Consider the following 20431-nt stretch of genomic DNA (forward strand, 5'->3'; position numbering starts at 1 on the left):
GCCGCGTTACAGTGGCTCAGAGCTCCACAAATCGAAAAAAAAGTTCACTTTTTGTCAGTACACTTTGGGACTGCACAACCACTCAAAGTGTTAAATATTGGGAGCTGAAACGAATAAATTTATCGGTGCGGCGTTTTTGGGCGATAATGAATTGTCGCAACAACCAACGTTTTACGGCAGTGGAGTTTCAGTTTGATTGGACGCTTGGTGCCGTAAACCGTGTCGGTTATAGAACACATGGGACGGAGCTGAGGTAGCGTGTACATCTGAAATGTGAGTTAACTGCTCGAAAAAATCACGTTTACGTCGTTATGTTATAACAAAATGCTATTTTTATTTGCGCAATAACAGTTCCTAACTTGTGTTATATATGTTGCTAACTAAGTAGCATGGGTAAAAGCACCAGAAGCGCTTTATGGATCGAAAACACATTTCAAAACTGTTATAACTGATGGAAAAGTGGTTCATTAATATTAAAATTTAAGCAGAGTTTCGTCATTAACAGCATGTGAAGAAAAAAAGCTTGGTGTAGTTTCTTGTCTGTGGTTCTAGTTTAAATCCAATTAGAATCAGAAACGTTATCGTCAGACACTTTCGCCCAGTCCAACAAAGCTTCTCACTGCCTCGGTAAGATGTTCAGGAATACTTTATTTTTCCCATATTTGGTTACTTATTAAAGCAGTTTAAATAATGATCAGATGATACTAATATTTATTATTATTATTATTATTAACATCTGTCAGGTGCTTCTTTTTCAGATATATTGTGTTATAGAGAGTGATAGCATAGCAAGTTTTTAGTTCTCATCAGTTGCAATCACAGAACCAGTCTTCGTGATTCCAGTTTGTACAGTCTGTTAGTATCACCAGCTGTAGTGCTGCTTCTCCTGCAGATCACAGCAAAGTACACTGTACTTGCAGTAACTGATGGATAGAAAATCTCATCATCACTTTGCAGCACACAGTGAAGGATTGTGGTGCCTGCTAAGCCTCTTGTTGTATACAGCCTATGTGTGACAGCATGAGCGGTCACGCAGTGGTTTTGATGAGTATGAAAGAGATATTGATCACATGCTACACTCTCCATAACCAACAAATTTCAACCCAGATAACCGCTTGTGGGAGATTGGCGTTCCATCCTTTCTTTCTTTCTTTTTTACTTTAATTTGTCACCTGCGTGTATGTGACATGTTAATTTTCCTACTCTTGTCTCACTTTTTCTCTCAGACAGACATTAGGATGGAAACTCAATCAAAAAAAATGTTTTCTCCTAAAAATGGGAAGAAGTTCATGCAGAAAGGAAAAGGAAAAGGTAAAGCATCTTTTACAACAACACTTCCAAGCTTCATCACATCAAACCAGTTTTGTGATTGCGGTGTCTCATTTTGCCCAGATTCCACAGGGACCAAATTTGGTGGAAAACCGGGCAGCAAAAAGCCCTTCAAACAGTACAACAACGCAGAGAGGAAGAGCCGACCGGGGAAGGGCTGGGATGGCGACAAGAGACAAACAAAGTTTTCTTTCTCTAAAGGAGGGAAGAGGAAACTGACAGATGCTAAAGATGAAGGAGGTGAGGGTGAGGAAATATCGGCTCTTTACAGACCAAATCTGACACTGTAAACATTGGAGTTGGTTGTATATCATAAGCTGAACATAATTAACACACATACATTCTGCACATATACAGCACATGTTATCAACGCACTGCTTGTTAGTTTTAGAGTAAAAATAAATAAATACATGAGATACACTCTCTGTGCTACAGTGTGGACAGTCAGACTGCTGAAATGACGCATTCTGCTCTAAATCACTGATTCTGTGTTCGGCTTCTCCTGAGAGCCTTTCTGTTAGAGGACGGTCTTCAAAAGCAAAAGTTGTATTTCCTCTTTTGTGTGAGATCAGGTCCTGGGGCTAAGAAGGTGAAGAAGGATGGGTTTAAACCAAATGAGAAGCTCACAAAGGAGGAGCTGAAGAAGAACAGGCAACAGAGAAAGAAGGACCTGAAGAAGAGTCGACAGGAAGCTGAGAGGAAGGACATGTATGAGATCATCAATCAGTCCAAACATATGTGGGGAGACCTCAGGAGGTACATGTCCACACACACTCACTCACAGGGTCGGAGACAAGGCCGTCGTTTGTATTGCTGCGGTCGGTTCAGTATTGGATGTTTGTGCTAACAGGAAGAACTGCGAGAAAGACCTGAAGAAGAAACTGTTGAGAGAGCTTCGTGATCTGATCCATGGAAAAGTCAAACAGGTTCGTCTGTTTGTTAGAAACTGCACATTTGGATTTATCTTTATTTTTAAACCTGTTTAACTTTTCTTTAAAATGAACCCATCCTCAAATGACCATATTATGGACATTCACTCTTGTTGACATCATACAGTGGGGAAAAAACCTCCTGAAATCTAAGTATTTGGCTCACAGGGATTACGTGTACATACACTAGCCTAATCATATATGACGGAAAAAAAGAACAAACAGGATAGGCTTCCAATAAGATGTACCTTTTTAAAATGTAGTTCTCTTAGGATTGTTCATCATGTCTGCAATTGACTCAGAAAGTAAAGAGGCTTAAAAGTGGACACACGGATCATAAAACATCATAAAAACAGAACAGAGGAAAACAAGCAGTTTCTTGCATTTTGTTTTAATTTTATGGAATGATTTGGATTGTTATGTGACCGTGCTTTCCTTCCTCCAGATGGCGTTTGCTCACGACGCCGTGCGAGTGCTGCAGTGTTACATTCAGTTCAGCAACCACGAGCAAAGGCAGGAAGTGTTTGAGGAGCTCAAAGGTGAGCATCATAATTTCATCTACTGTCTTTGGAAGTGTTACAGTCTGCGTGTGAGTTACCCCAAACTCTGAGCTTTTTCATCACCAGTTAATTCAGAGGTGACGTCTAGAAAATATCCCCAATACAGACAGAAAACTCAGAATGGGCTGTGGGCATTTAGCAGTTCTGGATTTTAATGTGACAGTGGATAGTTTTCCCTTTATTTTTTATTTTTTGTTTGTTTTAACTTTTTATTCTTGCACAGAAGAATTTTTAGAAATGGCAACGAGGCTTTTAGCAAGAAAGGGAAATCACAAATTGACCACACGTGGTGCTTTAACCAGCCAGAATCTGAGAAAACCCTGACGTGCATGAGTAATGTACGTTCATTTTTATGCTGGCATAAAAATTCAGCACACAGTGTAAAGACATATATTTAGCAGGGTTAGGTTAATTGCTGTTTCTAAATTGGCCATAGGTGTGAATGAGAGTATGAATGGTTGTCTGTCTTTCTCTGTTAGCCCTGTGACAGACTGGTGAGCTGTCCAGGGTGTACCCATGCCTCTGGTGCCCGGGACAGGCTCCAGCTCTCCTGCAGCCCTGATAAGGATTAGCGAAAAAGGATGGATGAATGGGAAAAATGTCTTATATGTTTGAGTAAATGGGCCTACAGACCAGCAAAACTGGTTAAAAATATTAGAATTCTAGTGAGGTTCCTTTGGACCTTTTCAACTCATGCAGGAACGGCCCTGATAACTTTGCTGGTAACGAATGATTTTTGGGTCCAGTGGGTTTTCCCTGCTACTTCCCTCCAGAAAATTTATATTTTTATCAAAACCAACAGAAATCCATCAGCGCCAAAGTCATATTTGTTGCTACTGAAACTAGCTTCTGCCGCTTTTTTCAAAACACCTCATCCACGGATTATGAACAGGCAGCACATTTTCCCTTTTACATCAAAATTCAATAAGTAAGATGTGAGTAGATATAAAAAGATCCAGTTATACGACTGTGTCCTTGTTTTCTTTTAACAGATGACATCCTGAGTTTGAGCAAGTCACAGTACGGCAGACATGTGGTGAAAAAGCTGCTGGTGTACGGGTGAGTCGGCTTAGAGGAGTTTTTTTCCCCTTTCTGCAAAAGCATCTTGAAACAGGTGTTTCTATTATTTTGTCCAACCAGTTTAAATGAATTCAGCTAAATATGACAGAATAAACTGCTCAGCAGCTACAATGAAGTTCTGCAGTAGATAAGTGTAATCTTAGGTGTATTTATTATTTATGTATTTACTTCCTCCACAGGAACAAAGAGCTGGTGGCAGCAGTGATTAACAGGTTTAAAGGTCACGTGCGACAGATGCTCCGGCACGCCGCTGCCTCGTCCATCATCGAGTATGCGTACAATGACAAAGCGGTGCTCGCACAGAGACTCATGCTCACAGATGAGCTGTACGGCAACACCTACACTGTCTGCAAGGTAAACACACACACACACACACACACACACACACACACACAGAGGCTTAAAACTATTGTTTTGTATCAGCGCCACCAGAGGGCAGACAAACAGGCCGACCACTATTGTGATTATTATTTTTGAGAGGTGTGTTTATTAATTGGTGTTGTGCGTCTCTTTGTCCGTGTCCAGTCATACGAGTTCAACACCCTTGAGAAAGTCGTAAGGACGAACCCGGACAAGCTGAACAACATCATGGACGAGATGAAGCAGATTCTCACACCCATGGCCCAGAAGTAAGACCAGGAAAAGAATCACCTGCTAAGTTTGACTTTGAAGTCCTTTACAAATGTTTTCTGACAGAGTGTGGTTAAAGCTTTCAGTTTTTGTTATACTAATGAATAAAGCAATTCACATTAAGTTGAGGTAAAATGGCAAAAGATTCAATAAAAACATTGTTTAAAATGTTTTTCCTAAAGATGAGAACAAATCTGAGCTGATGTGGAAACTTTGATTTGGTTTGAGACGCATTTATGGTCAGAATTTAATTCTTTTAGATAAATTAGAACCTAAAAGAAAGTTAAAGTTATAAAATTTCATTACTGAACTTAAAAGTTACAAATAAAACCTTGAAGTCGATTCGTCCACACATATTTAAGGTTTTGTAAGTGAGAGAGATGTTACATGCTGTTTTAGACATTTGTACGCACACAAAGGTTTTTGAAAGTCAGAATTATCGGATTGGTGAGCTGAACTTATTCGGGTTTGGATGTACGCATTTGTAAAATGGTTTTAGGTCAGATTTGGTATTTCTGTTTTGTATTTGTGTGGATTTAAACATGCGTCCTCAAAAGTTATACACAAATCATTGAACACATTTGTTAAACTTAATTTATACTTGCAGATCATATTGTACGCACTGAGACAAATTTCTCTCCATATTTCGGAGTCCTGTCCATCTTTGGATCCGTATACCTATGCGAGAAGGTTTTCTCAAACATGAACCACATGAAGTCCAAACGGTGCTCTTTCCTGACTGATGCCACTGCAGTACTGCATTAATATTACAGCCCTGATATGGAGAAGCTCTGCAGCGATGTTCAGAAACAGAAATCGCATTAAAAGAGCATTTAATATGCTGTTATTTTTCAATAAATATCTCTATATTTTTGACCCTGAGTTTTACGTTCAGGGCTGGACCCCAGACACAGACACACGGCTCTGTTTCTCCCAGTATTCAGCCTGAGGGGCTAAAATGGCTCTTTGGTGCCCTGATTCAGACCTAAGTTACTGTCATTCTTTTCACTCAAAGTCTGCACGTTGTGCATATGGGTGGAAGAAGGAGGTGATTTTACGTGTTTGAAAAATGAAGCACTGGTTTAGTTCTAGGGTGAAAGTGGCCTACGTCATTTGGCACCACTGTGGATTTTCTACCATTAGAAGTTAAAGGTTTAACCTCTTTTGAAATGCCACAAATATTCTATCCAAACTTTTTAATCTTCAGACCAAAGCTCACAGAAGCTATCAGATGGATTTTAGATATGGTTAACTGAAATCCGCTGCAAAGCTGTCAAACAGGAAGTAATAATAATAATACTAATGGATACTTTATTGATCCCCATGGGGAAATTACTTGTTTTTCTCTGCATTTGACCCATTCACTCAGTGAAGCAGTGGGCAGCCCACTAAGCAGGCGCCTGGGGAGCAGTGTGTAGGGACGGTACCTTGCTCAGGGGTGCCTCAGGGTAGCCGTTAAGTGGATTCGAACCGCCGACCTTCCGATCATGGGGCGACCACTTTACCTACTGAGCTATCCCTGCCCCCAAGTGAAGTTGTATGCCAGGATTGCTGTATGGGTCAAATGGAAGGATGAAAAGTGAATCTAAAGTGGAAATGCCATTAACTGCAGTTGCTCTGTTTTTAAAATTCTGTTTATATTTTATTTTATCTGGATGTTTGTTAATCACTTGGACTGTTTTTTTGTATTTCAGGGAACAAGTGATCAAACACTCTCTAGTCCACAAAGTCTTCCTGGATTTCTTCCAGTGTGCTCCTGAGAAACAGAGAACGGTGAGCCTCTTTTTAAAGTTTCCATGTATTAAAGAACAGAAGCTGAATATCGCTGCTTCATTGGAACTAAAAATGGAATAATAATTGTTTCTCCTTGCTCTGTGTTTGTTGCGATTCGAGCAGGAGATGATCGAGTCCATCAGACAGTCTGTCGTCTACATGGCCCACACTCATGACGGAGCCCGAGTGGCGATGAACAGCTTGTGGCACGGCACAGCCAAGGTGCGCACACGCTCAAATGCAACAACTGCACGTGCACATGCAGGAGTTCTGTTGTTACAGACAGTTGAGAAGCAGCCTTCACTCTTTTCTTTTTTCCTCCATGGGAGTCATTTAAAAAACTCTGCTCGAAAACAAAACTTATGGGCTCAAAATACACGAAGAGAGAGCCTGATCGGATTTTGTTTACGTAAAGACTCTTGTACCCAGTTTAAAATCGGTGGCATAAATGACCTCAAGTCATCACCTGTGTTTATTTATCGGTTCATGAGGTTAGCAGGAGGACACACAAACCCAGGCTTTTACCTGTACTAGTAAGCCAGTACAGGGTTGCAGGTCCATCCACTGTGACCCCTTGGGAAATAAAGGTTAGGCTGAAAGTTGTTTTTTTATTATTACCTATCAGAATTGTTCCATGTACCACAAGCCCCAGGGTAAACTGATATTGTGGTGATCAAAGAGGTTTTCTTCTGCGGTGTAAAAGCAAAGCTGTCAGTTCAGTGGTGCATCTACACTCTTACCCTCAAGTTCTGGGTAGCAACCAAAAGATGAGGGGAAATGAGTTTCCTCTAGAAGATGCAAGATGGCCTGTTCTTCATTAGAATAGGGGTGAGCTCAGAGTAGAGCTGCTGCTTTATTCATTGAAAGAAGCTAGTTCAGGTGGTTCATGCATCTGATTAGGATTCCTGATGGACATCAAGTGGCAGAAGATGGATGATCATAATTATTTTCTAACATGCCAGCCGCACATTAAAGCTTCTTCAGTTCCTCATAATCTTTAGATTGGCACCATCCAAACTTCATATATATGTAACTAATGTTGATGACTGGCAGGAAATGGAAGCGTCTGCTACACAAAGTCATTGTTTTATTTTTTGTTTCAGGACCGAAAAGTCATCATAAAAACTATGAAGACCTACATGGTGAAATTTGCCATGGTGAGTTCATTTAATCATGTGTTGATTGATTAAACCAAAACCTATGTTTATATGTTAACAATTCATGCAAAGTGTCTGCAGGTCAATTAAAGTATGTTATAAACAGTTTGGATGTTTTTAGTGTAGTGTAAAATAACTTCATGGTTGTATGTCTGCCAAAAAATAATCACTGTCATTTCTGTACTTTGTATTCTCACCTCCACTTCTACCTCTCATTAGTCTTATTTTTCTTGTGGATTTCTGTCAGTTTCAGATGTTTTGTGATGAAATTCTCTGTTCTTGATGTATCTTCTAAAACGTCTCAGACAACTTTTTATGTGCACAATTGTTCAAAACTAGAAAATAGCAGCTGATTATTTAATCTCTTTAAAGTCACATTGTTCAGAAATTAAAATTCCTCAGAGTGAGTAAGAGTGAGGACTGATATATGTATGTATCCACAGGGGGAGTTTGCTCACCTGGTTCTTTTGGCCATATTTGACTGTGTGGACGACACCAAGCTGGTCAAACAGGCCGTGCTCTCAGTAAGTCAAATGCAAAATACTTCATTGGTATGCAGACTCAAATGGTTTTGGAGCCCAGCAGGAATCTGCAAACTGACTAGAGAGTGTAGAGAAAAATGACTGTGAGTGGCCTGAGCCAAAGTGCAAATCTGTCTGAACAGGAACAGGGCAGACACACACTGCCACAGCAAAAGAAACCTTAGCTTCAGACTTGGATGGTTCCTGGACTCATATGCTCCTGACTGGGAGGGGAGAGAATGCAAAGCATGACATGTTTAAGAAGTATCCCCATTAAAAACTCATTTGTGTCCCACCTTTCCAGGAGATCCTAGAATCTCTGGATGAGGTCGTAGGTAACAAGTACGGTAAAAAGGTCCTAGTGTACCTGCTGAGCCCCAGAGACCCGGCTCACCTGGTGCCGGAGATCATCAAGGTGTTGGAGAAGGGAGACGGAAACGCACACAGGTAACAGCAATATGGACGGTTTTGTTTAATCCAAGAAAGTAAAATAAATAGTAATGCTAACATATAAAAATCTGAGATGGAGTGAAGGTCACATGTTTCTGCTCTGTTCAGTAAAAAGGACACAGCAACTCGGAGGAAGGAGCTGCTGGAAGTTGTCTCCCCACCGCTGCTGGAGTACCTATGTAACAACGCAGCTGCCATGGCGATGGACAAGGCGACCAGCGTCACCATCAGCGACATCTTGGCGTCGGCCTGTGGGGACCTGCGGCCCGCCATGACGGCTGTGGCTCAGCTGGCCAATCAGGAGTTGGTACCAGGAGGGATTAAAGGCGAGGTGTGTGACAGCAGTTAGAAACCGAGCACAAAAGTGTCAACAAACAACAAATATGAATATGAAAGGGTTTTTTTTTTTTACTTGGATATTCACTAAAAGAAGCTTTGATGGTGACTTTATGTTTGATGCGCTGTGCTCTTTGTGCCCTCTGTAGCTTCACATGGCAGAGCATCCAGCAGGACACCTGGTGCTGAAGTGGCTCATAGAGCAGGACGTCACGCTGGCAGAGGCCGGCAAGGAAGGTAAGGACACTCTGACACACACACAGTAAACTGGTTTTAATGAGAATGTTGTTGAATTCAGGGTCATTTCTGACAGCGTGCTGAGCATTTAAAAAACCTGTTTAAGTGGGTTTCTTAGATTAGCTTGAGTCATTTTCACACAAACTCCAGATATTTGCAGGGGAATCAGGCTGGGTTTAGATGTGTTCACAATGCTGGGAACACTGTGTTTTTTAGACAAGCAGACAGGACACATGACAGCTGCTTGGAAGCAGCAGCTGTAAATAAATAAATAAAATTTTGTCAACAGCCTAGCTGCAGCATTTTGCACAACCTGTAGACGATCCAGAGAACCTTTGCTTAGACACATAAAGAAAGAGTTACAATAGTCCAAGCGTGAGGAAATAAATGCATGTATGGCAATCTCCAGTTCAGGGTGAGATAAAATAGGGCTTAACTTAGCCACATTTCTTAAATGATAAAAACAAGATCGAACCAGAGATTTCACATGCCCATCCAATGTGAGAGTCGTGTCAAAAGTTACACCTAAATTCCTGATAGAGGATTTGACATACACTGAAAGAGGACCAAGGGCTTTCACTGTCTGGGATAAAAATCTGTCAGGAGCGCATACGAAGACTTCAGTTTGAGTTAGAGGAAATTTGCAGCATCCAATGTTTGATGGAATCTAAGCAATCATTCAGAAGCTGAAGCTTAGATAAATCCTGGGGCTTAAAAGAGATGTACAACTGAATATCATCAGCATAACGGTGATAACAAATGTCCTCAAAAGAGCCCATTATATGCTGGAGGGGGAGAAGATATATTAAGAACAATAAAGGCCCCAAGACCGAACCCTGAGGGAGACCACAAGTAAGGGAAGTAGAGGATGACCTAAAATCGGAGACCACCACAGAAGAAGATCGGTGATGTAGATATGAGGAGAACCACTCCAAAGCAGTACCCGATACACCAACCCAATGTTTAAGCCTTTCCAGGAGGCTGCGGTTGTCAGCAGTGTCAAAAGCCGATGTTAGGTCCAACATAAGTAGGACTGAGCATTTTCCTGCATCATTACTCATCAGAATGTCACTTGAGACCCTAAGAAGGGCTGTTTCTGTGGAGTGAGCTCGGCGAAAGCCAGACTGAAACTTATCACAAATGCTATGTTTGTCCAGAGCTGCTATAAGTTGCTTAGCCACAACCTTTTCTAGAAGCTTAGCAATTAACAGTAATTTAGAGATAGGTCTGTAGCTGCTCCAAAGAGTGGGGTCTAGCTGAGGTTTTTTTAAAAGTGGGAGAATAGCAGCATTTTTAAGATAAACCGGAACTATACCAGACGCCAGTGAAGAGTTGATTAGAGTGAGCACAGATGGACCAATTACCTGGAAGACATTTTTGAATGATGATGCAGGAACAATGTCAAGTGGACAAGAGGATGTCTTTACTGAATTCGCTAGTTTTACCAGCTCAGGTAGTGAAACGGGAGAGAAAGTATCCAAAATGACGTGCCGAGATGGGGTTGAGATCGACATAACAGGTGCTGAATGAGAAAAATTTATTCTTACATTCTTCATCATTGCAAGCAGAAAAGAAAGAAAACTGTCACAGTCGTCCTCATTAGATGAAATAGGGGCTGCAGGAAGAGCAGGAGTAACAATGTCACTAATTGTGTTGAATAGCACCTTAGGATTACCTCTGCTCTTTGTAACTAAGTGTGAGAAATAGGCAGCCCTCGCATCTCTGATAGCATTATTAAAAGAAGCTAAAAGGTCCTTTAGGTAGAGGAGATGAACATTTAGATGGGTTTTCCTCCACCTGCGATCCGCTTTACGACAATCATGTTTTAGACCGCAAATACTGTCATTTAGCCAAGGAGGAGATTTGCAAGCAGAAACTCTCATTTTAACCGGACAAATTTCATCTAAAATAGAAAGGCAATAATTATTCAAAAGATTGGTTGAATAATCAACATCATTATGAGGAGATAGTAGGTTAAAAGCATCTGCAAATGTCTTAGCTGTGGAGGAGTCTAAGATACGAGAGCTAAGTATCCGTTGAACAGGGAACAAAAGCTCATTAAAAGACATGTTAAAAACAATAACATGGTGATCACAAATAAAAATGTCCTCAGAGTAAATAAAATCAATAGTTATACCCAAACTAAAAACAAGGTCCAGTGTCCAGCTGTCACACTTCTAACATACCGCCAGGTTAAAGACCAGCTAATGCCTGATTCAACTGAGCTGGACATTGTGTTCTCATTGGCAACTCTCTAGAGCATTGTCTCCAAATGTTAATGGCCACATGTGTGAAAACAGCTTAGTGCCTGTCCCCTCTAACCCGATTGAGGATTTAGTCAGTTATAGCTATGGATCAAAAGAAAGAACTGAACTTTTTAAAAACACGAGTACGCTAGAAGCAGACAGGTGGTATTCAGTGGACTAAAAGCCAAACACACAGCTTTGGAGTGTGTCTCTGCTGAGCTGAACAACAGAACCACAAACCACCACAAACTGCAATACTCCTACATACCTGCAGGAAAATCACTTCACATCAGCGCTAGAAAGTGGAAACTATATATCTTCTTATCTCTGTATCTTGTTAATCTCTGCCTGTCTGTTTTACCCTCTCAGAGCGATTTGGGAGGATCCTCGTGGACACAGTAGGAACAAATAAGATGAAGAGCTGGGCCAAAGTCAACAGAGGAGCCATGGTGCTCTGCAGGTCGGTGAACAAACACATTTCTATCACTTCAGAGGGTGTTTCTTGAGGGTTGTATAACAACTGAAGTTCATCTCAGATAGTCTTTTTATTAACTGGCTGGACAAAAACTCAAACCCCAGTCAGGGATGAAGGGTATCATAATGTCAAATGTCACATGACTCTTCTTTAGCACAAAATAACCTCTGCGTGCTGCCTACTTCTATCCTAGATATTATCAGATGATGATAAAACGGTGATTAAAAATCTATCAAGAGCAGATAATCGATACTGATTTTAAAACATGCTCAAAGAACATGTGAAAACATGGCACTTCCAGCTGATTTTAAACTGAAGATAACCATGTGTTTGTTCTAAGGACCAACAGGGGGCGACTCTGGTATCACAAAGAAACCATTTGCCCTCTTTTTTTGTAAATTAAAGTTTTGGGGGGCGGGGTTTCTTTGCAGTTTGCTGAACAGCTGTGACAAGTCTGTGGCTGCAGAGGTGAAGGCGGCGCTGGAGTCCATCAGGTCGGAGCTTAGCAGCATCAGCAACAACAAAGGCGTGGAAATCCTGCTGGAGAATCTGAACAAGTAGACCTGTTTCTTCCAAACAAACTGCTGATGTTTAACCCATCGCTGCCTCTGTGGCACCAACACCTGCATGACTGAGTGATTGAAGCAGCAAATGGGAACATTTTTCAGGAAGTGGATACAACCTGACACACTGCTGTGTAATTACAGTGGATGGGAATTTGTTTGGAATCTGGGAAATTAGGAAAAGTGTTTGGAAAAATGGTCACCGCTACAAGAAAACAGATTACAAACATGGAAGAACAGCTGGCAGTTCAAAAGTCAACGGACAACACACATAAATTCTCAGATAATCAGTTTCGAGTCCATTACTGTCTTTGAAACTCAGCACTTCATCATTTACATTAAACAAATCTGGACAAAGTGATGGGTTTCATGGACAGAGGCTAAAATGTTTAGATACAGAGCTGATTAGTGAATGGGAAACGGCCTCTGTCTGTGATTGATGAGCTTAGCATGACTGAATGAATCATGACAAGATCTTCAAGAAATGAACAGAGGTCTCTTATACTTACTGTAATTATAAGAGAAAATCCTGCTTATTTTATGCTTGGGGTCTTCTCCAGTTGACTTGATTTTAAAATCTATGTTCAGGCCAACACTCTGCAGGTTGGACAAGTAAAACCATGTGCATAACATGACAAAGCCCAAAGTTTTTTGGTAATTTGTGTGAACTAGGATTCATCTGATCAGCCTTCAGATTTGGTTTGTAAGATTTTATATGTTGTAAGCATCAGCTACAAAGTTACTGTGTTTGCAAAATAAAGACTATTGTGACAATTATAATATGAATTATGATTTTTTTTTTTTTAAATAAGAGATTTATTTATGTGATGCTGACACAGAACCCCAAAACCTGAGTGTGAGCAAGCAAGTAATCAACGAGCATTGTCAAAGTAGACTTTAAAATGTTGGTTTATTTCAGTGAGCGGAAGAACCTGTCACATTTTTGCCATAGATATTGTTCCAATGGTTGGTGCTCATGGTAAATGGACTGGTAATACCTGTAAGATAAATAATTTTTAACTCTGAATCATGCAAAGCCACTCCTGTAGAGCCTAAGAATAAAAATATGGAGGGGAAATGAACATAATGGGTCCTCTTTGACAATGTCATACGTGTAATTTGACTACATCGCTTTTTTAAAATGTTGCTTTCTTGTGAAAGAACCTGGCTCAATTCTTTTTGCCATTTGAAGCAAGAAATTGCTTCAAAAAAAATCTGATATTTTATAAAAGAAGGTTGTCGGCTCCAGAGATACAGTTCATATTTTGAGGATAGAAAGTTCTGTACACAAACTGTTGAAGACAAGACGATGAGAAACAGTTTCATTCTTACAGAGACTCATGGGGCAGATAAACAGGTCTCTCAGGCACTGTCCAGATGTTGGATGTTTCAATGTTATCGGGTCCCATGTCGGGGATGGAGGCTTTAACAGCTTCACCACAGACAGGTTTGGAATAAATAAACACCTTTAATTCAGAGGACATTTTTTTGACTTTGAGAATTGGAATTTAAAAAAAAAACCTTGTACAACAATAATAAGCAAAAGTGATACTACATATAAATTTGGCCACAGCCCCCCTTCAAGGTTATCTCCTTTTGCACCACTGAACTGTTTACAGTGCTGCTTTCAGTTTGGGTCACTCTCTAGAAATCCTGTCCTGATCATTTTAAATCCCTTCTGTGTAAAACTAACCGTTGACTTTTGTGCCAAGGATCATTGCTTGTGAGAGTTGAGACCTGGGATACTTCGGGTCAGGAATGTGACCAGGAGCATTTGTGGGAGTGTTCATGAACAGAGGCAGATATGCCTCTACAAAAGGTATTTAAACCTTGGTTAAAAATAAATTTGGGGGCTTGTCCAGGATCGGTACTTCTGGCCTATAACATGAATTTTTGTTGCTACCCAGCTCACAAAGCTAAAACATAAAATTGAGACTGACATCGGCTCATTTAGAAATGTGAGTTTTTATTCAATTTCTAAATAATTAAGTTTACACACAAAGAAATTTAAACACTGCAGCCAGGAGAGCATGACCTAGCAAGAAGAAGTGGTGGTGCATTAAACACCAACTAAGTCAGTTTATCAGGTCCATGGTTATCTGTTGAGGTCATACACCCCCAAAGGTGTGCACTGCGAAGCCAATAGGAGTTGCAGGGAGCACAACAGAGCAAGAGTATAGTAACCAAATTTAAACCACCTGTGTTTTTTTTTTTTTTAATGGGCGGGATTACATCATGTATAATGGGAGGATGGATGAAAGTATGCATAAATAAACAGGTTTGCCAATTCTTTGGCCAGAAAGTCCTCAAGTTTGACTTTAAATGGCTTCTGGAAGCTGTTTCACTGAAATGTCTCTTGCCACATTAGTTTCCACTTCCACCAGTGCTGGCATCTGAATAGTCAAATAGTTCTATTATGAACAATAATATTGCTTTGAACATTGTGAGAACAATTTGTAAAAATAACTGAATAACCTGAAAAAAAGAGGTAGAATGACAAGTACAATTCCTGGCTTCTATTTACCTGTACACCCCCAAACTGATATCAGAAAAGTGTTGTTGGTGGTGGAAGTTTCCAGAAGCATCTCACCATCCGGCAGTTCATCCAGATAGAGTCTAGCTGTTATGGAAATTTCAGGTACTGTCTGCAGTATGTGTGATCAGGAACCTGTCACACATGTCACAAACATGTTTGTAATTCTTCTCTTAAAACTTCTACAAGCTACTGTCATCACTTTTGGTGAATGCTGTCATCGCAGAACTCTGAGAACTTCTTTGCTGCCCTCCTGGCAAAGCCCATCTTCCCACGAGCCTTGGTCACAGCAGTGTACTCATGGGCCTTGAGCTTAGTGTAATAAGCAGAGAACTTGTTGTAAAGGACGGAGATGGGCATGCCATTGAGAATGATGCCAAAGGAGATACAGGCGAAGGCAAAGATACGTCCAAGGTTGGTCTCTGGGTACATGTCGCCATAGCCCACTGTGGAAATACTCGCCTGAGGGGTGAAAGAGACAATAACTATAAAGATGCAAAGGTAGACACAGAGATTGAATGATCTTAGGTAGGATTTACTGAAACATGTCTTTCTTTTTTGTCCCACCACACAAACACTTACTTGTATACATTGTTATGTTTTATGTAAAACACTGGTTCTAAAATGAAGTGTAAGATCTTCATTTTGTGTACGTTGAATCAGTGGATATGAGTTAAAAGTCATAAATAGGGGTTTCATATCCAGAAACACAGACATTAATAGATGCCAAGAGGCAAAAGTACATTTACTGTTACACCTTGCTTGTCTTAATTGGCAAAGATTCAACAAGTTGCTGGAAACATTCCTCAGAGATTTTGGTCCATATTAACATGATAGCATTAGATTTGTTGGACTTACATCCCTGATGCAACTCTCCTGTTCCACCACTTATTTGCATTAATGAGCAGTTGAGCAAGTGTACTTAACAAAAATTGTTGGTGTAATTGTGTGTCGACTCACAGCAGCCCACCACCATGCGTGTGGCATGGAGGTGAAGCTGGTGTTGTAGCTATCGTGCTCCACTGTGTACACCATGGCTGAAAACATGAAGATTCCCATGCCGATAAAGAGCAGCAAACATCCCACCTGGAGAGATATTTTAGAGCAATTTCAGCATTTAGTTAAACACTTTCTTCATATTTCTCTCAACCTGCAGATAAACCCTGACCTGCTGGTAGCACTGTCTTAGCGTGAAGCCAAAGGCTCTGAGGCCCGTTGAGTGACGAGCCAACTTCAAGATCCTGAAGATTCTCATCAGACGCATGATCCTCAGAACCTGCCCAACCTACAGAGAGGGAAAAAACACTACTAAACATGGATAAGACCACCATATTTAAAGTTTAACAACAACAACTCTCCCATCTTTTCTTTACCTTCCCGACACGTGCTACTGTCTCAATGTCTCCAGAGTGCACGTGGATGTCCTTGTCTTCAAAGCATTCCAAGATCATCTGCAAGTAGTGTGGCAGGATAGCGATCAGATCAACTGTGTTCAGCATGCTGCGTCCAAAACATTTCAGGGCAGGGGTGGAGATCAGGCGCAGCAGGTACTCCAAGGTGAAAAAGGTGATGCATAACGTCTCGACGTACTCGCCGTAGAACCTGCCACTGGGCTCACCTGATGGTGTCTAGAACACAGAATATAAAGATACAGCTTCTGTTCTGAAACAATAAAGGATCAGTCATGGTTTTAGTGTTATAGACACCTTGTACTGCATCTCCTCCACGGTGTTGAGGGTCATGGCGACCAGCGACACCAGCACAAACATGGAGGATGCGACTGCCACAAGCTTGGCTGTGATCGAGGAGAATGGCATCTCCATTAGGTTCCAGATTTTCCTCCGGGTCTGCCCAAAGGCCATGCCGTTAAATAACACCTCATTCTCCTCTGTTTCTACCTGCAGGATGGAAATGCATCAGCAACAGGATACAAACAGCATTTTTTGTTTGCTTTTTAGAGGGGAGTCAAACTTGATGCTCACTAGAAACAACCAGAAAAATAGGCAGTATAAAAACATCTTATTTTTCATTGAGGATAAAACTAGACGAATGAAATGTCAAGACAAGTCACCAAACTGAAACGCGCTTGAATTAAACTAAAAAACGGGCACAGCAAACTGTAATGGAAACATCTGTATAAATCTGTGCCAAGGAAAAGCTTATTCTCTTCTCCCCATCTGTCAAGACAGCAGAGCAGAGCGCTGATTTATAATGTAGGTCAAACAGACTCAGAGTCAGCCAGCAGATTACTGCCAAATCAGAGTTAAAAAAATAACTGCTGAACCAATGAGGCAGCAGTAGGTGATGAACCCGTGACATTTTATTTTGCAGCACTGTTAAACATATGGAGTCAAACCGGTGGTAAAATAAATAAAGTCACTGATTACAAACTGCCTCCTGTGTCCTGTGGATTATCCACTTCTTACGGAGAAGGGAAAGTTACTGTTTTCTAGGCTGTGAGGGCTGCAAATAAAAATCCATGGCCATGTATATGTGTGTGTGTGTTACATTTGAAGACGGAAATCCCAAAAGGGTCACAAGATAAACATGAGGGATCCTGACATGAGATCTTGCACTTATTTTTCAGACCTTTTATAAAACGCAGCACATAAAAGATACGTTTCCTATTTGGTCCTCTAACATTTAGCATCCATGAAAAAAGCCCCACCCACCTGTAATTCAAAATATTTATTTATGAGGGTCAGCCAATTAGAAGAAAACTGGTTTAAAGAAAAGAGACAGGGAGCTATAAAGGTTGTTTCAGACAGATGGTGAACTGAGCGCCTGCACTACGGTGTGGTATAAGATAAATACTGTGAACTGTGAATCATGCAAAGGTTTTTTAAGTCTGTTCAACTGAGGTGAACTTGAGCACAATAATGTAAATGTTTATTTATTACACACAATTTAAGTAAAAATGCACAAAAAGTGTGACATTACTCACCAGATCGCCCATCTCTGTAATAAGCTGCTTCTGTATTTTCAGCTGCTCGTTCAGCTCGTCCTGCCTCTCTTCAAAGGAGATGCGGCAGCAGCGCTGGCTGTTTTTGATTCTGACCCCCCAGTAGTTTATCTCCTCCAGGAAGTTTCGGGGACACAGCTCGTCTTTAATCCACAACACTCCAGTTCTGACAGAGAGGAAAGAGACAGGAAAACAGCATCCATGATCATTCCAAGATATCACAAAGGAGATTAAAGTGTCCCTGTGTTGACTTATAACCTCACGTGTTTTATGTCACCTGTAGAAATTAAAGATGTTGTGGAAAATTGTTGGGTCGCGGTCAAAGAAGAACTCGTTGCGCTGGACGACGTAGTCATCACAGAGGTCCAGCTTCCTGCTGTGGTCTGTGTATGTGGCCAAGCGACCGATCCGAGTCTTCGGATACCTGGCGGCTAACCTGTAAGGCAGGTGATACACCTGAGAAATAAAAAGAGAATTAGTCTCTTCTCTTTAGCATAGACATTTGAAAAAACATAGAAAATTTTTCATTACAATTACAAAATGCTAATATCACAAAAAATATGCAATGTACAAAACCAGTTTAAAAAAATCTAGTTTTTATTCATTGCTACTGGAAAAAGTCAGAGTGAACTCAGAGGAGACCTCCTGAATCTGTAAGTTTCTATGGGATTGGATCAGAACCACTGATTCCACGGGTTCAGCAGTAACATCTGAGCAAGACGGCTGTGACAGATATGCAGCTCACAGTCTGATAATGATGTATGAGTGCCACCTCTGCTGCTTGTTAATAAGTGTCAGGTTCAGTCCTAACAGTAAAATAAAAATATTAGCAGTTATGCAAAAGTTAAGCGGAGTTACCGTTCCTCCAACATTGATGTTGAGAATGAAGTGTTTGGTTGGAGAATTCAGCAAGCGGGAGGGAGACACTGGCAATCGATCTTCCACCTCCTCGTTTTCATACTCGGCATAAATATCGTAGATGTCTCTGCCAAGGTCCTTCAAAATATAACAAAACACAAAATGAACAGAAAAACTGAAAAATATCAGCTTAGATATGATCGTAGTAAAGTAGTAGATTTGTTTTTGCTCATCACAGTTCCAATTAGGTGAATGCTACTCTACACCAAACCTGGTGTAGAGTAGCACCTGTTGTGTAATTTTTACCTTATTGGTTGCCGTGACAGATCACTTTCCAAACTTATGAGAAAAATAAGTGGCATGGTGGTTCACTAAATAGCATTTCTGCCTCACATCATAGCAAGAAGGTCCCCAGTTCACCTGGTCATCTACAGTCTTCTGCGTGGAGTTTGCTTTGAGTACTTCAGCAAATTTAAATAGCAGATTCTGAACTGGCCGTGGATTTGAGGAAAACACAGTGCTTAAGGCAGATGGAATACCAAGTCCAATTCCACTTCCTGCTTGGCATCCTTGCCAAAGATTTCACTGAAGAGCTCCACATCTGTATATTTAAGTTCCAGTTTTACTTTAATGTTGCTGTTGATTTGTTGCTTATAGTAGCCTGTACTATTTTTATTCATTACCGTTCTGCTGTGAGACGGCAAGTTCCCCTGTGGCATCAATAAAGTACCCATTTACCTCTCCATATCTATGCATCCATGAATCCTACTTTATCTTATATTTGAGAGTCTTAGCTTGAGCACTAGAATGTGGTTCAATGCTGAAAAAACACAACAGCCGTAAAACCATGGAAGCTGTCTCAGCCTCACTGAACTTGTTGAATCTGAACAAAACATAACCAAAATCCAAAGGTATAGCTCAAATCTGTTTTTTAAAAATAGCTCCATCAAATCAAACAAATCCCAAATGGACCGAGTGACTGACCTGCATGGAGTTCCATGGTTTAATGAAGGCGCTGATCAAGTCCAGGTGTTCCACTGTTTCTTTGACCTCTTGAGTCCGGCTGCCGGGCTTGTAGCTGGAGAATAAACTCCTGCTTCGAGCTCTGAGGTGGTTAAACATGATCGCTGCTTTAAGTGTTAAATGTAAACTGCACAGAGACACGTCGCATTCACAGACACATTCAGTAATAAAGAAATCATACTGTTCACACACATGCACGCAGCTGACAGAGAGATATCACACGCAGAGTGATGAGGGAAGTGATTCTCCTTGCCTAATGCTGCTGACTGAGATGATCCGGGTGCTTAAAGTTTTAAATACTATTATCCTCTTCTGTCCATCTCCTGATCTCTCAAGCTCTCCCTCTCCTCCCACTTTCACATAAGTTTACAAATCTGGTAAATTAGGGTCATAAATGTGATCATTTTAATACTATTCTAAGATGCTTGCAAGAGATCCAGAAGACACTCAAGGATCCTCCACAGTATGGAAAAACTAAATTAACCCTCCTGTTATGTTGGTTTCCAGGAACACCAATTATGCTCCTGGGTTAATTTGACCCAGGGCAAATTTACTCATCCAAAAGTGTCAGAAACACTGGCATTGATGACTTTGATTTTCTTTTATAAGTTTGATTTTTTTTGTTGTTTTCTGTAGTGATGCAGATGACATGTGACATCTCTCCTGTTCCGCAACATAACAGCAGGGTTAACCTGCTGTCACCTTGAGCCAACTGTGGATGAACAGATGGATTTTATGTAGTAAATATTAGTTTTTCTAAAAAAATAAA

General features: G+C 40.8%; 2 protein-coding genes across 6 annotated transcripts; one reads left to right on the forward strand and one right to left on the reverse strand.

Annotated features, from left to right (window-relative positions):
* Positions 1–8: 8 nt before the first annotated feature.
* pum3 (pumilio RNA-binding family member 3) lies at positions 9–13060 on the forward strand. 4 transcript variants are annotated; one of them, XM_086300108.1, is made up of 18 exons: positions 9–273; positions 1227–1311; positions 1393–1575; positions 1902–2085; positions 2180–2255; positions 2704–2797; positions 3811–3877; positions 4078–4252; positions 4424–4527; positions 6223–6301; positions 6425–6523; positions 7405–7458; positions 7902–7982; positions 8284–8426; positions 8538–8760; positions 8915–9002; positions 11618–11708; positions 12155–13060. In XM_086300108.1, exons 2-18 carry the CDS (start codon positions 1239–1241, stop codon positions 12282–12284), a joined length of 1944 nt encoding a protein of 647 aa, XP_086156234.1. In that variant the 5' UTR covers positions 9–273; positions 1227–1238; the 3' UTR covers positions 12285–13060. The 4 variants fall into 4 exon arrangements, with proteins under 4 accessions (XP_086156234.1, XP_086156236.1, XP_086156237.1 ...); XM_086300110.1 differs by having other exon boundaries at positions 1231–1311; XM_086300111.1 differs by having other exon boundaries at positions 12–273; positions 1393–1569.
* Positions 13061–14089: 1029 nt separating this feature from the next.
* Positions 14090–19932, reverse strand: kcnv2a (potassium channel, subfamily V, member 2a). Of its 2 annotated transcripts, none has more exons than XM_086300112.1 (9): positions 19624–19932; positions 18640–18777; positions 18059–18237; positions 17764–17947; positions 16526–16717; positions 16193–16447; positions 15988–16104; positions 15747–15905; positions 14090–15281 (listed from the first exon to the last, which is right to left on the reverse strand). In XM_086300112.1, exons 1-9 carry the CDS (start codon positions 19759–19761, stop codon positions 15018–15020), a joined length of 1626 nt encoding a protein of 541 aa, XP_086156238.1. In that variant the 5' UTR covers positions 19762–19932; the 3' UTR covers positions 14090–15017. The 2 variants fall into 2 exon arrangements, with proteins under 2 accessions (XP_086156238.1, XP_086156239.1); XM_086300113.1 differs by having other exon boundaries at positions 14091–15281; positions 15780–15905.
* Positions 19933–20431: the final 499 nt, after the last annotated feature.

The sequence above is a fragment of the Aulonocara sp. 'chitande type north' Nkhata Bay genome, linkage group LG7 (genome assembly GCF_057382095.1).
Source record: "Aulonocara sp. 'chitande type north' Nkhata Bay isolate Kocher_YH1m ecotype deep benthic linkage group LG7, A_spYH_male_GT1.1, whole genome shotgun sequence".
NCBI lineage: Eukaryota > Metazoa > Chordata > Actinopteri > Cichliformes > Cichlidae > Aulonocara > Aulonocara sp. 'chitande type north' Nkhata Bay.

Excerpts from the sequence above, each read along its gene's own strand:
- pum3 (XM_086300108.1), top strand. The coding sequence starts at position 1,239 with ATGGAAACTCAATCAAAAAAAATGTTTTCTCCTAAAAATGGGAAGAAG. Across the intron at positions 4,528-6,222 it reads CTCACACCCATGGCCCAGAA|GGAACAAGTGATCAAACACT; the intron begins GTAAGACCAGGA and ends TTTGTATTTCAG. Across the intron at positions 6,524-7,404 it reads TGTGGCACGGCACAGCCAAG|GACCGAAAAGTCATCATAAA; the intron begins GTGCGCACACGC and ends TTTTTGTTTCAG.
- kcnv2a (XM_086300112.1), bottom strand. The coding sequence starts at position 19,761 with ATGTTTAACCACCTCAGAGCTCGAAGCAGGAGTTTATTCTCCAGCTAC. Across the intron at positions 17,948-18,058 it reads AACATCTTTAATTTCTACAG|AACTGGAGTGTTGTGGATTA; the intron begins GTGACATAAAAC and ends CCTCTCTGTCAG. Across the intron at positions 16,718-17,763 it reads TTACAGAGATGGGCGATCTG|GTAGAAACAGAGGAGAATGA; the intron begins GTGAGTAATGTC and ends TCCATCCTGCAG.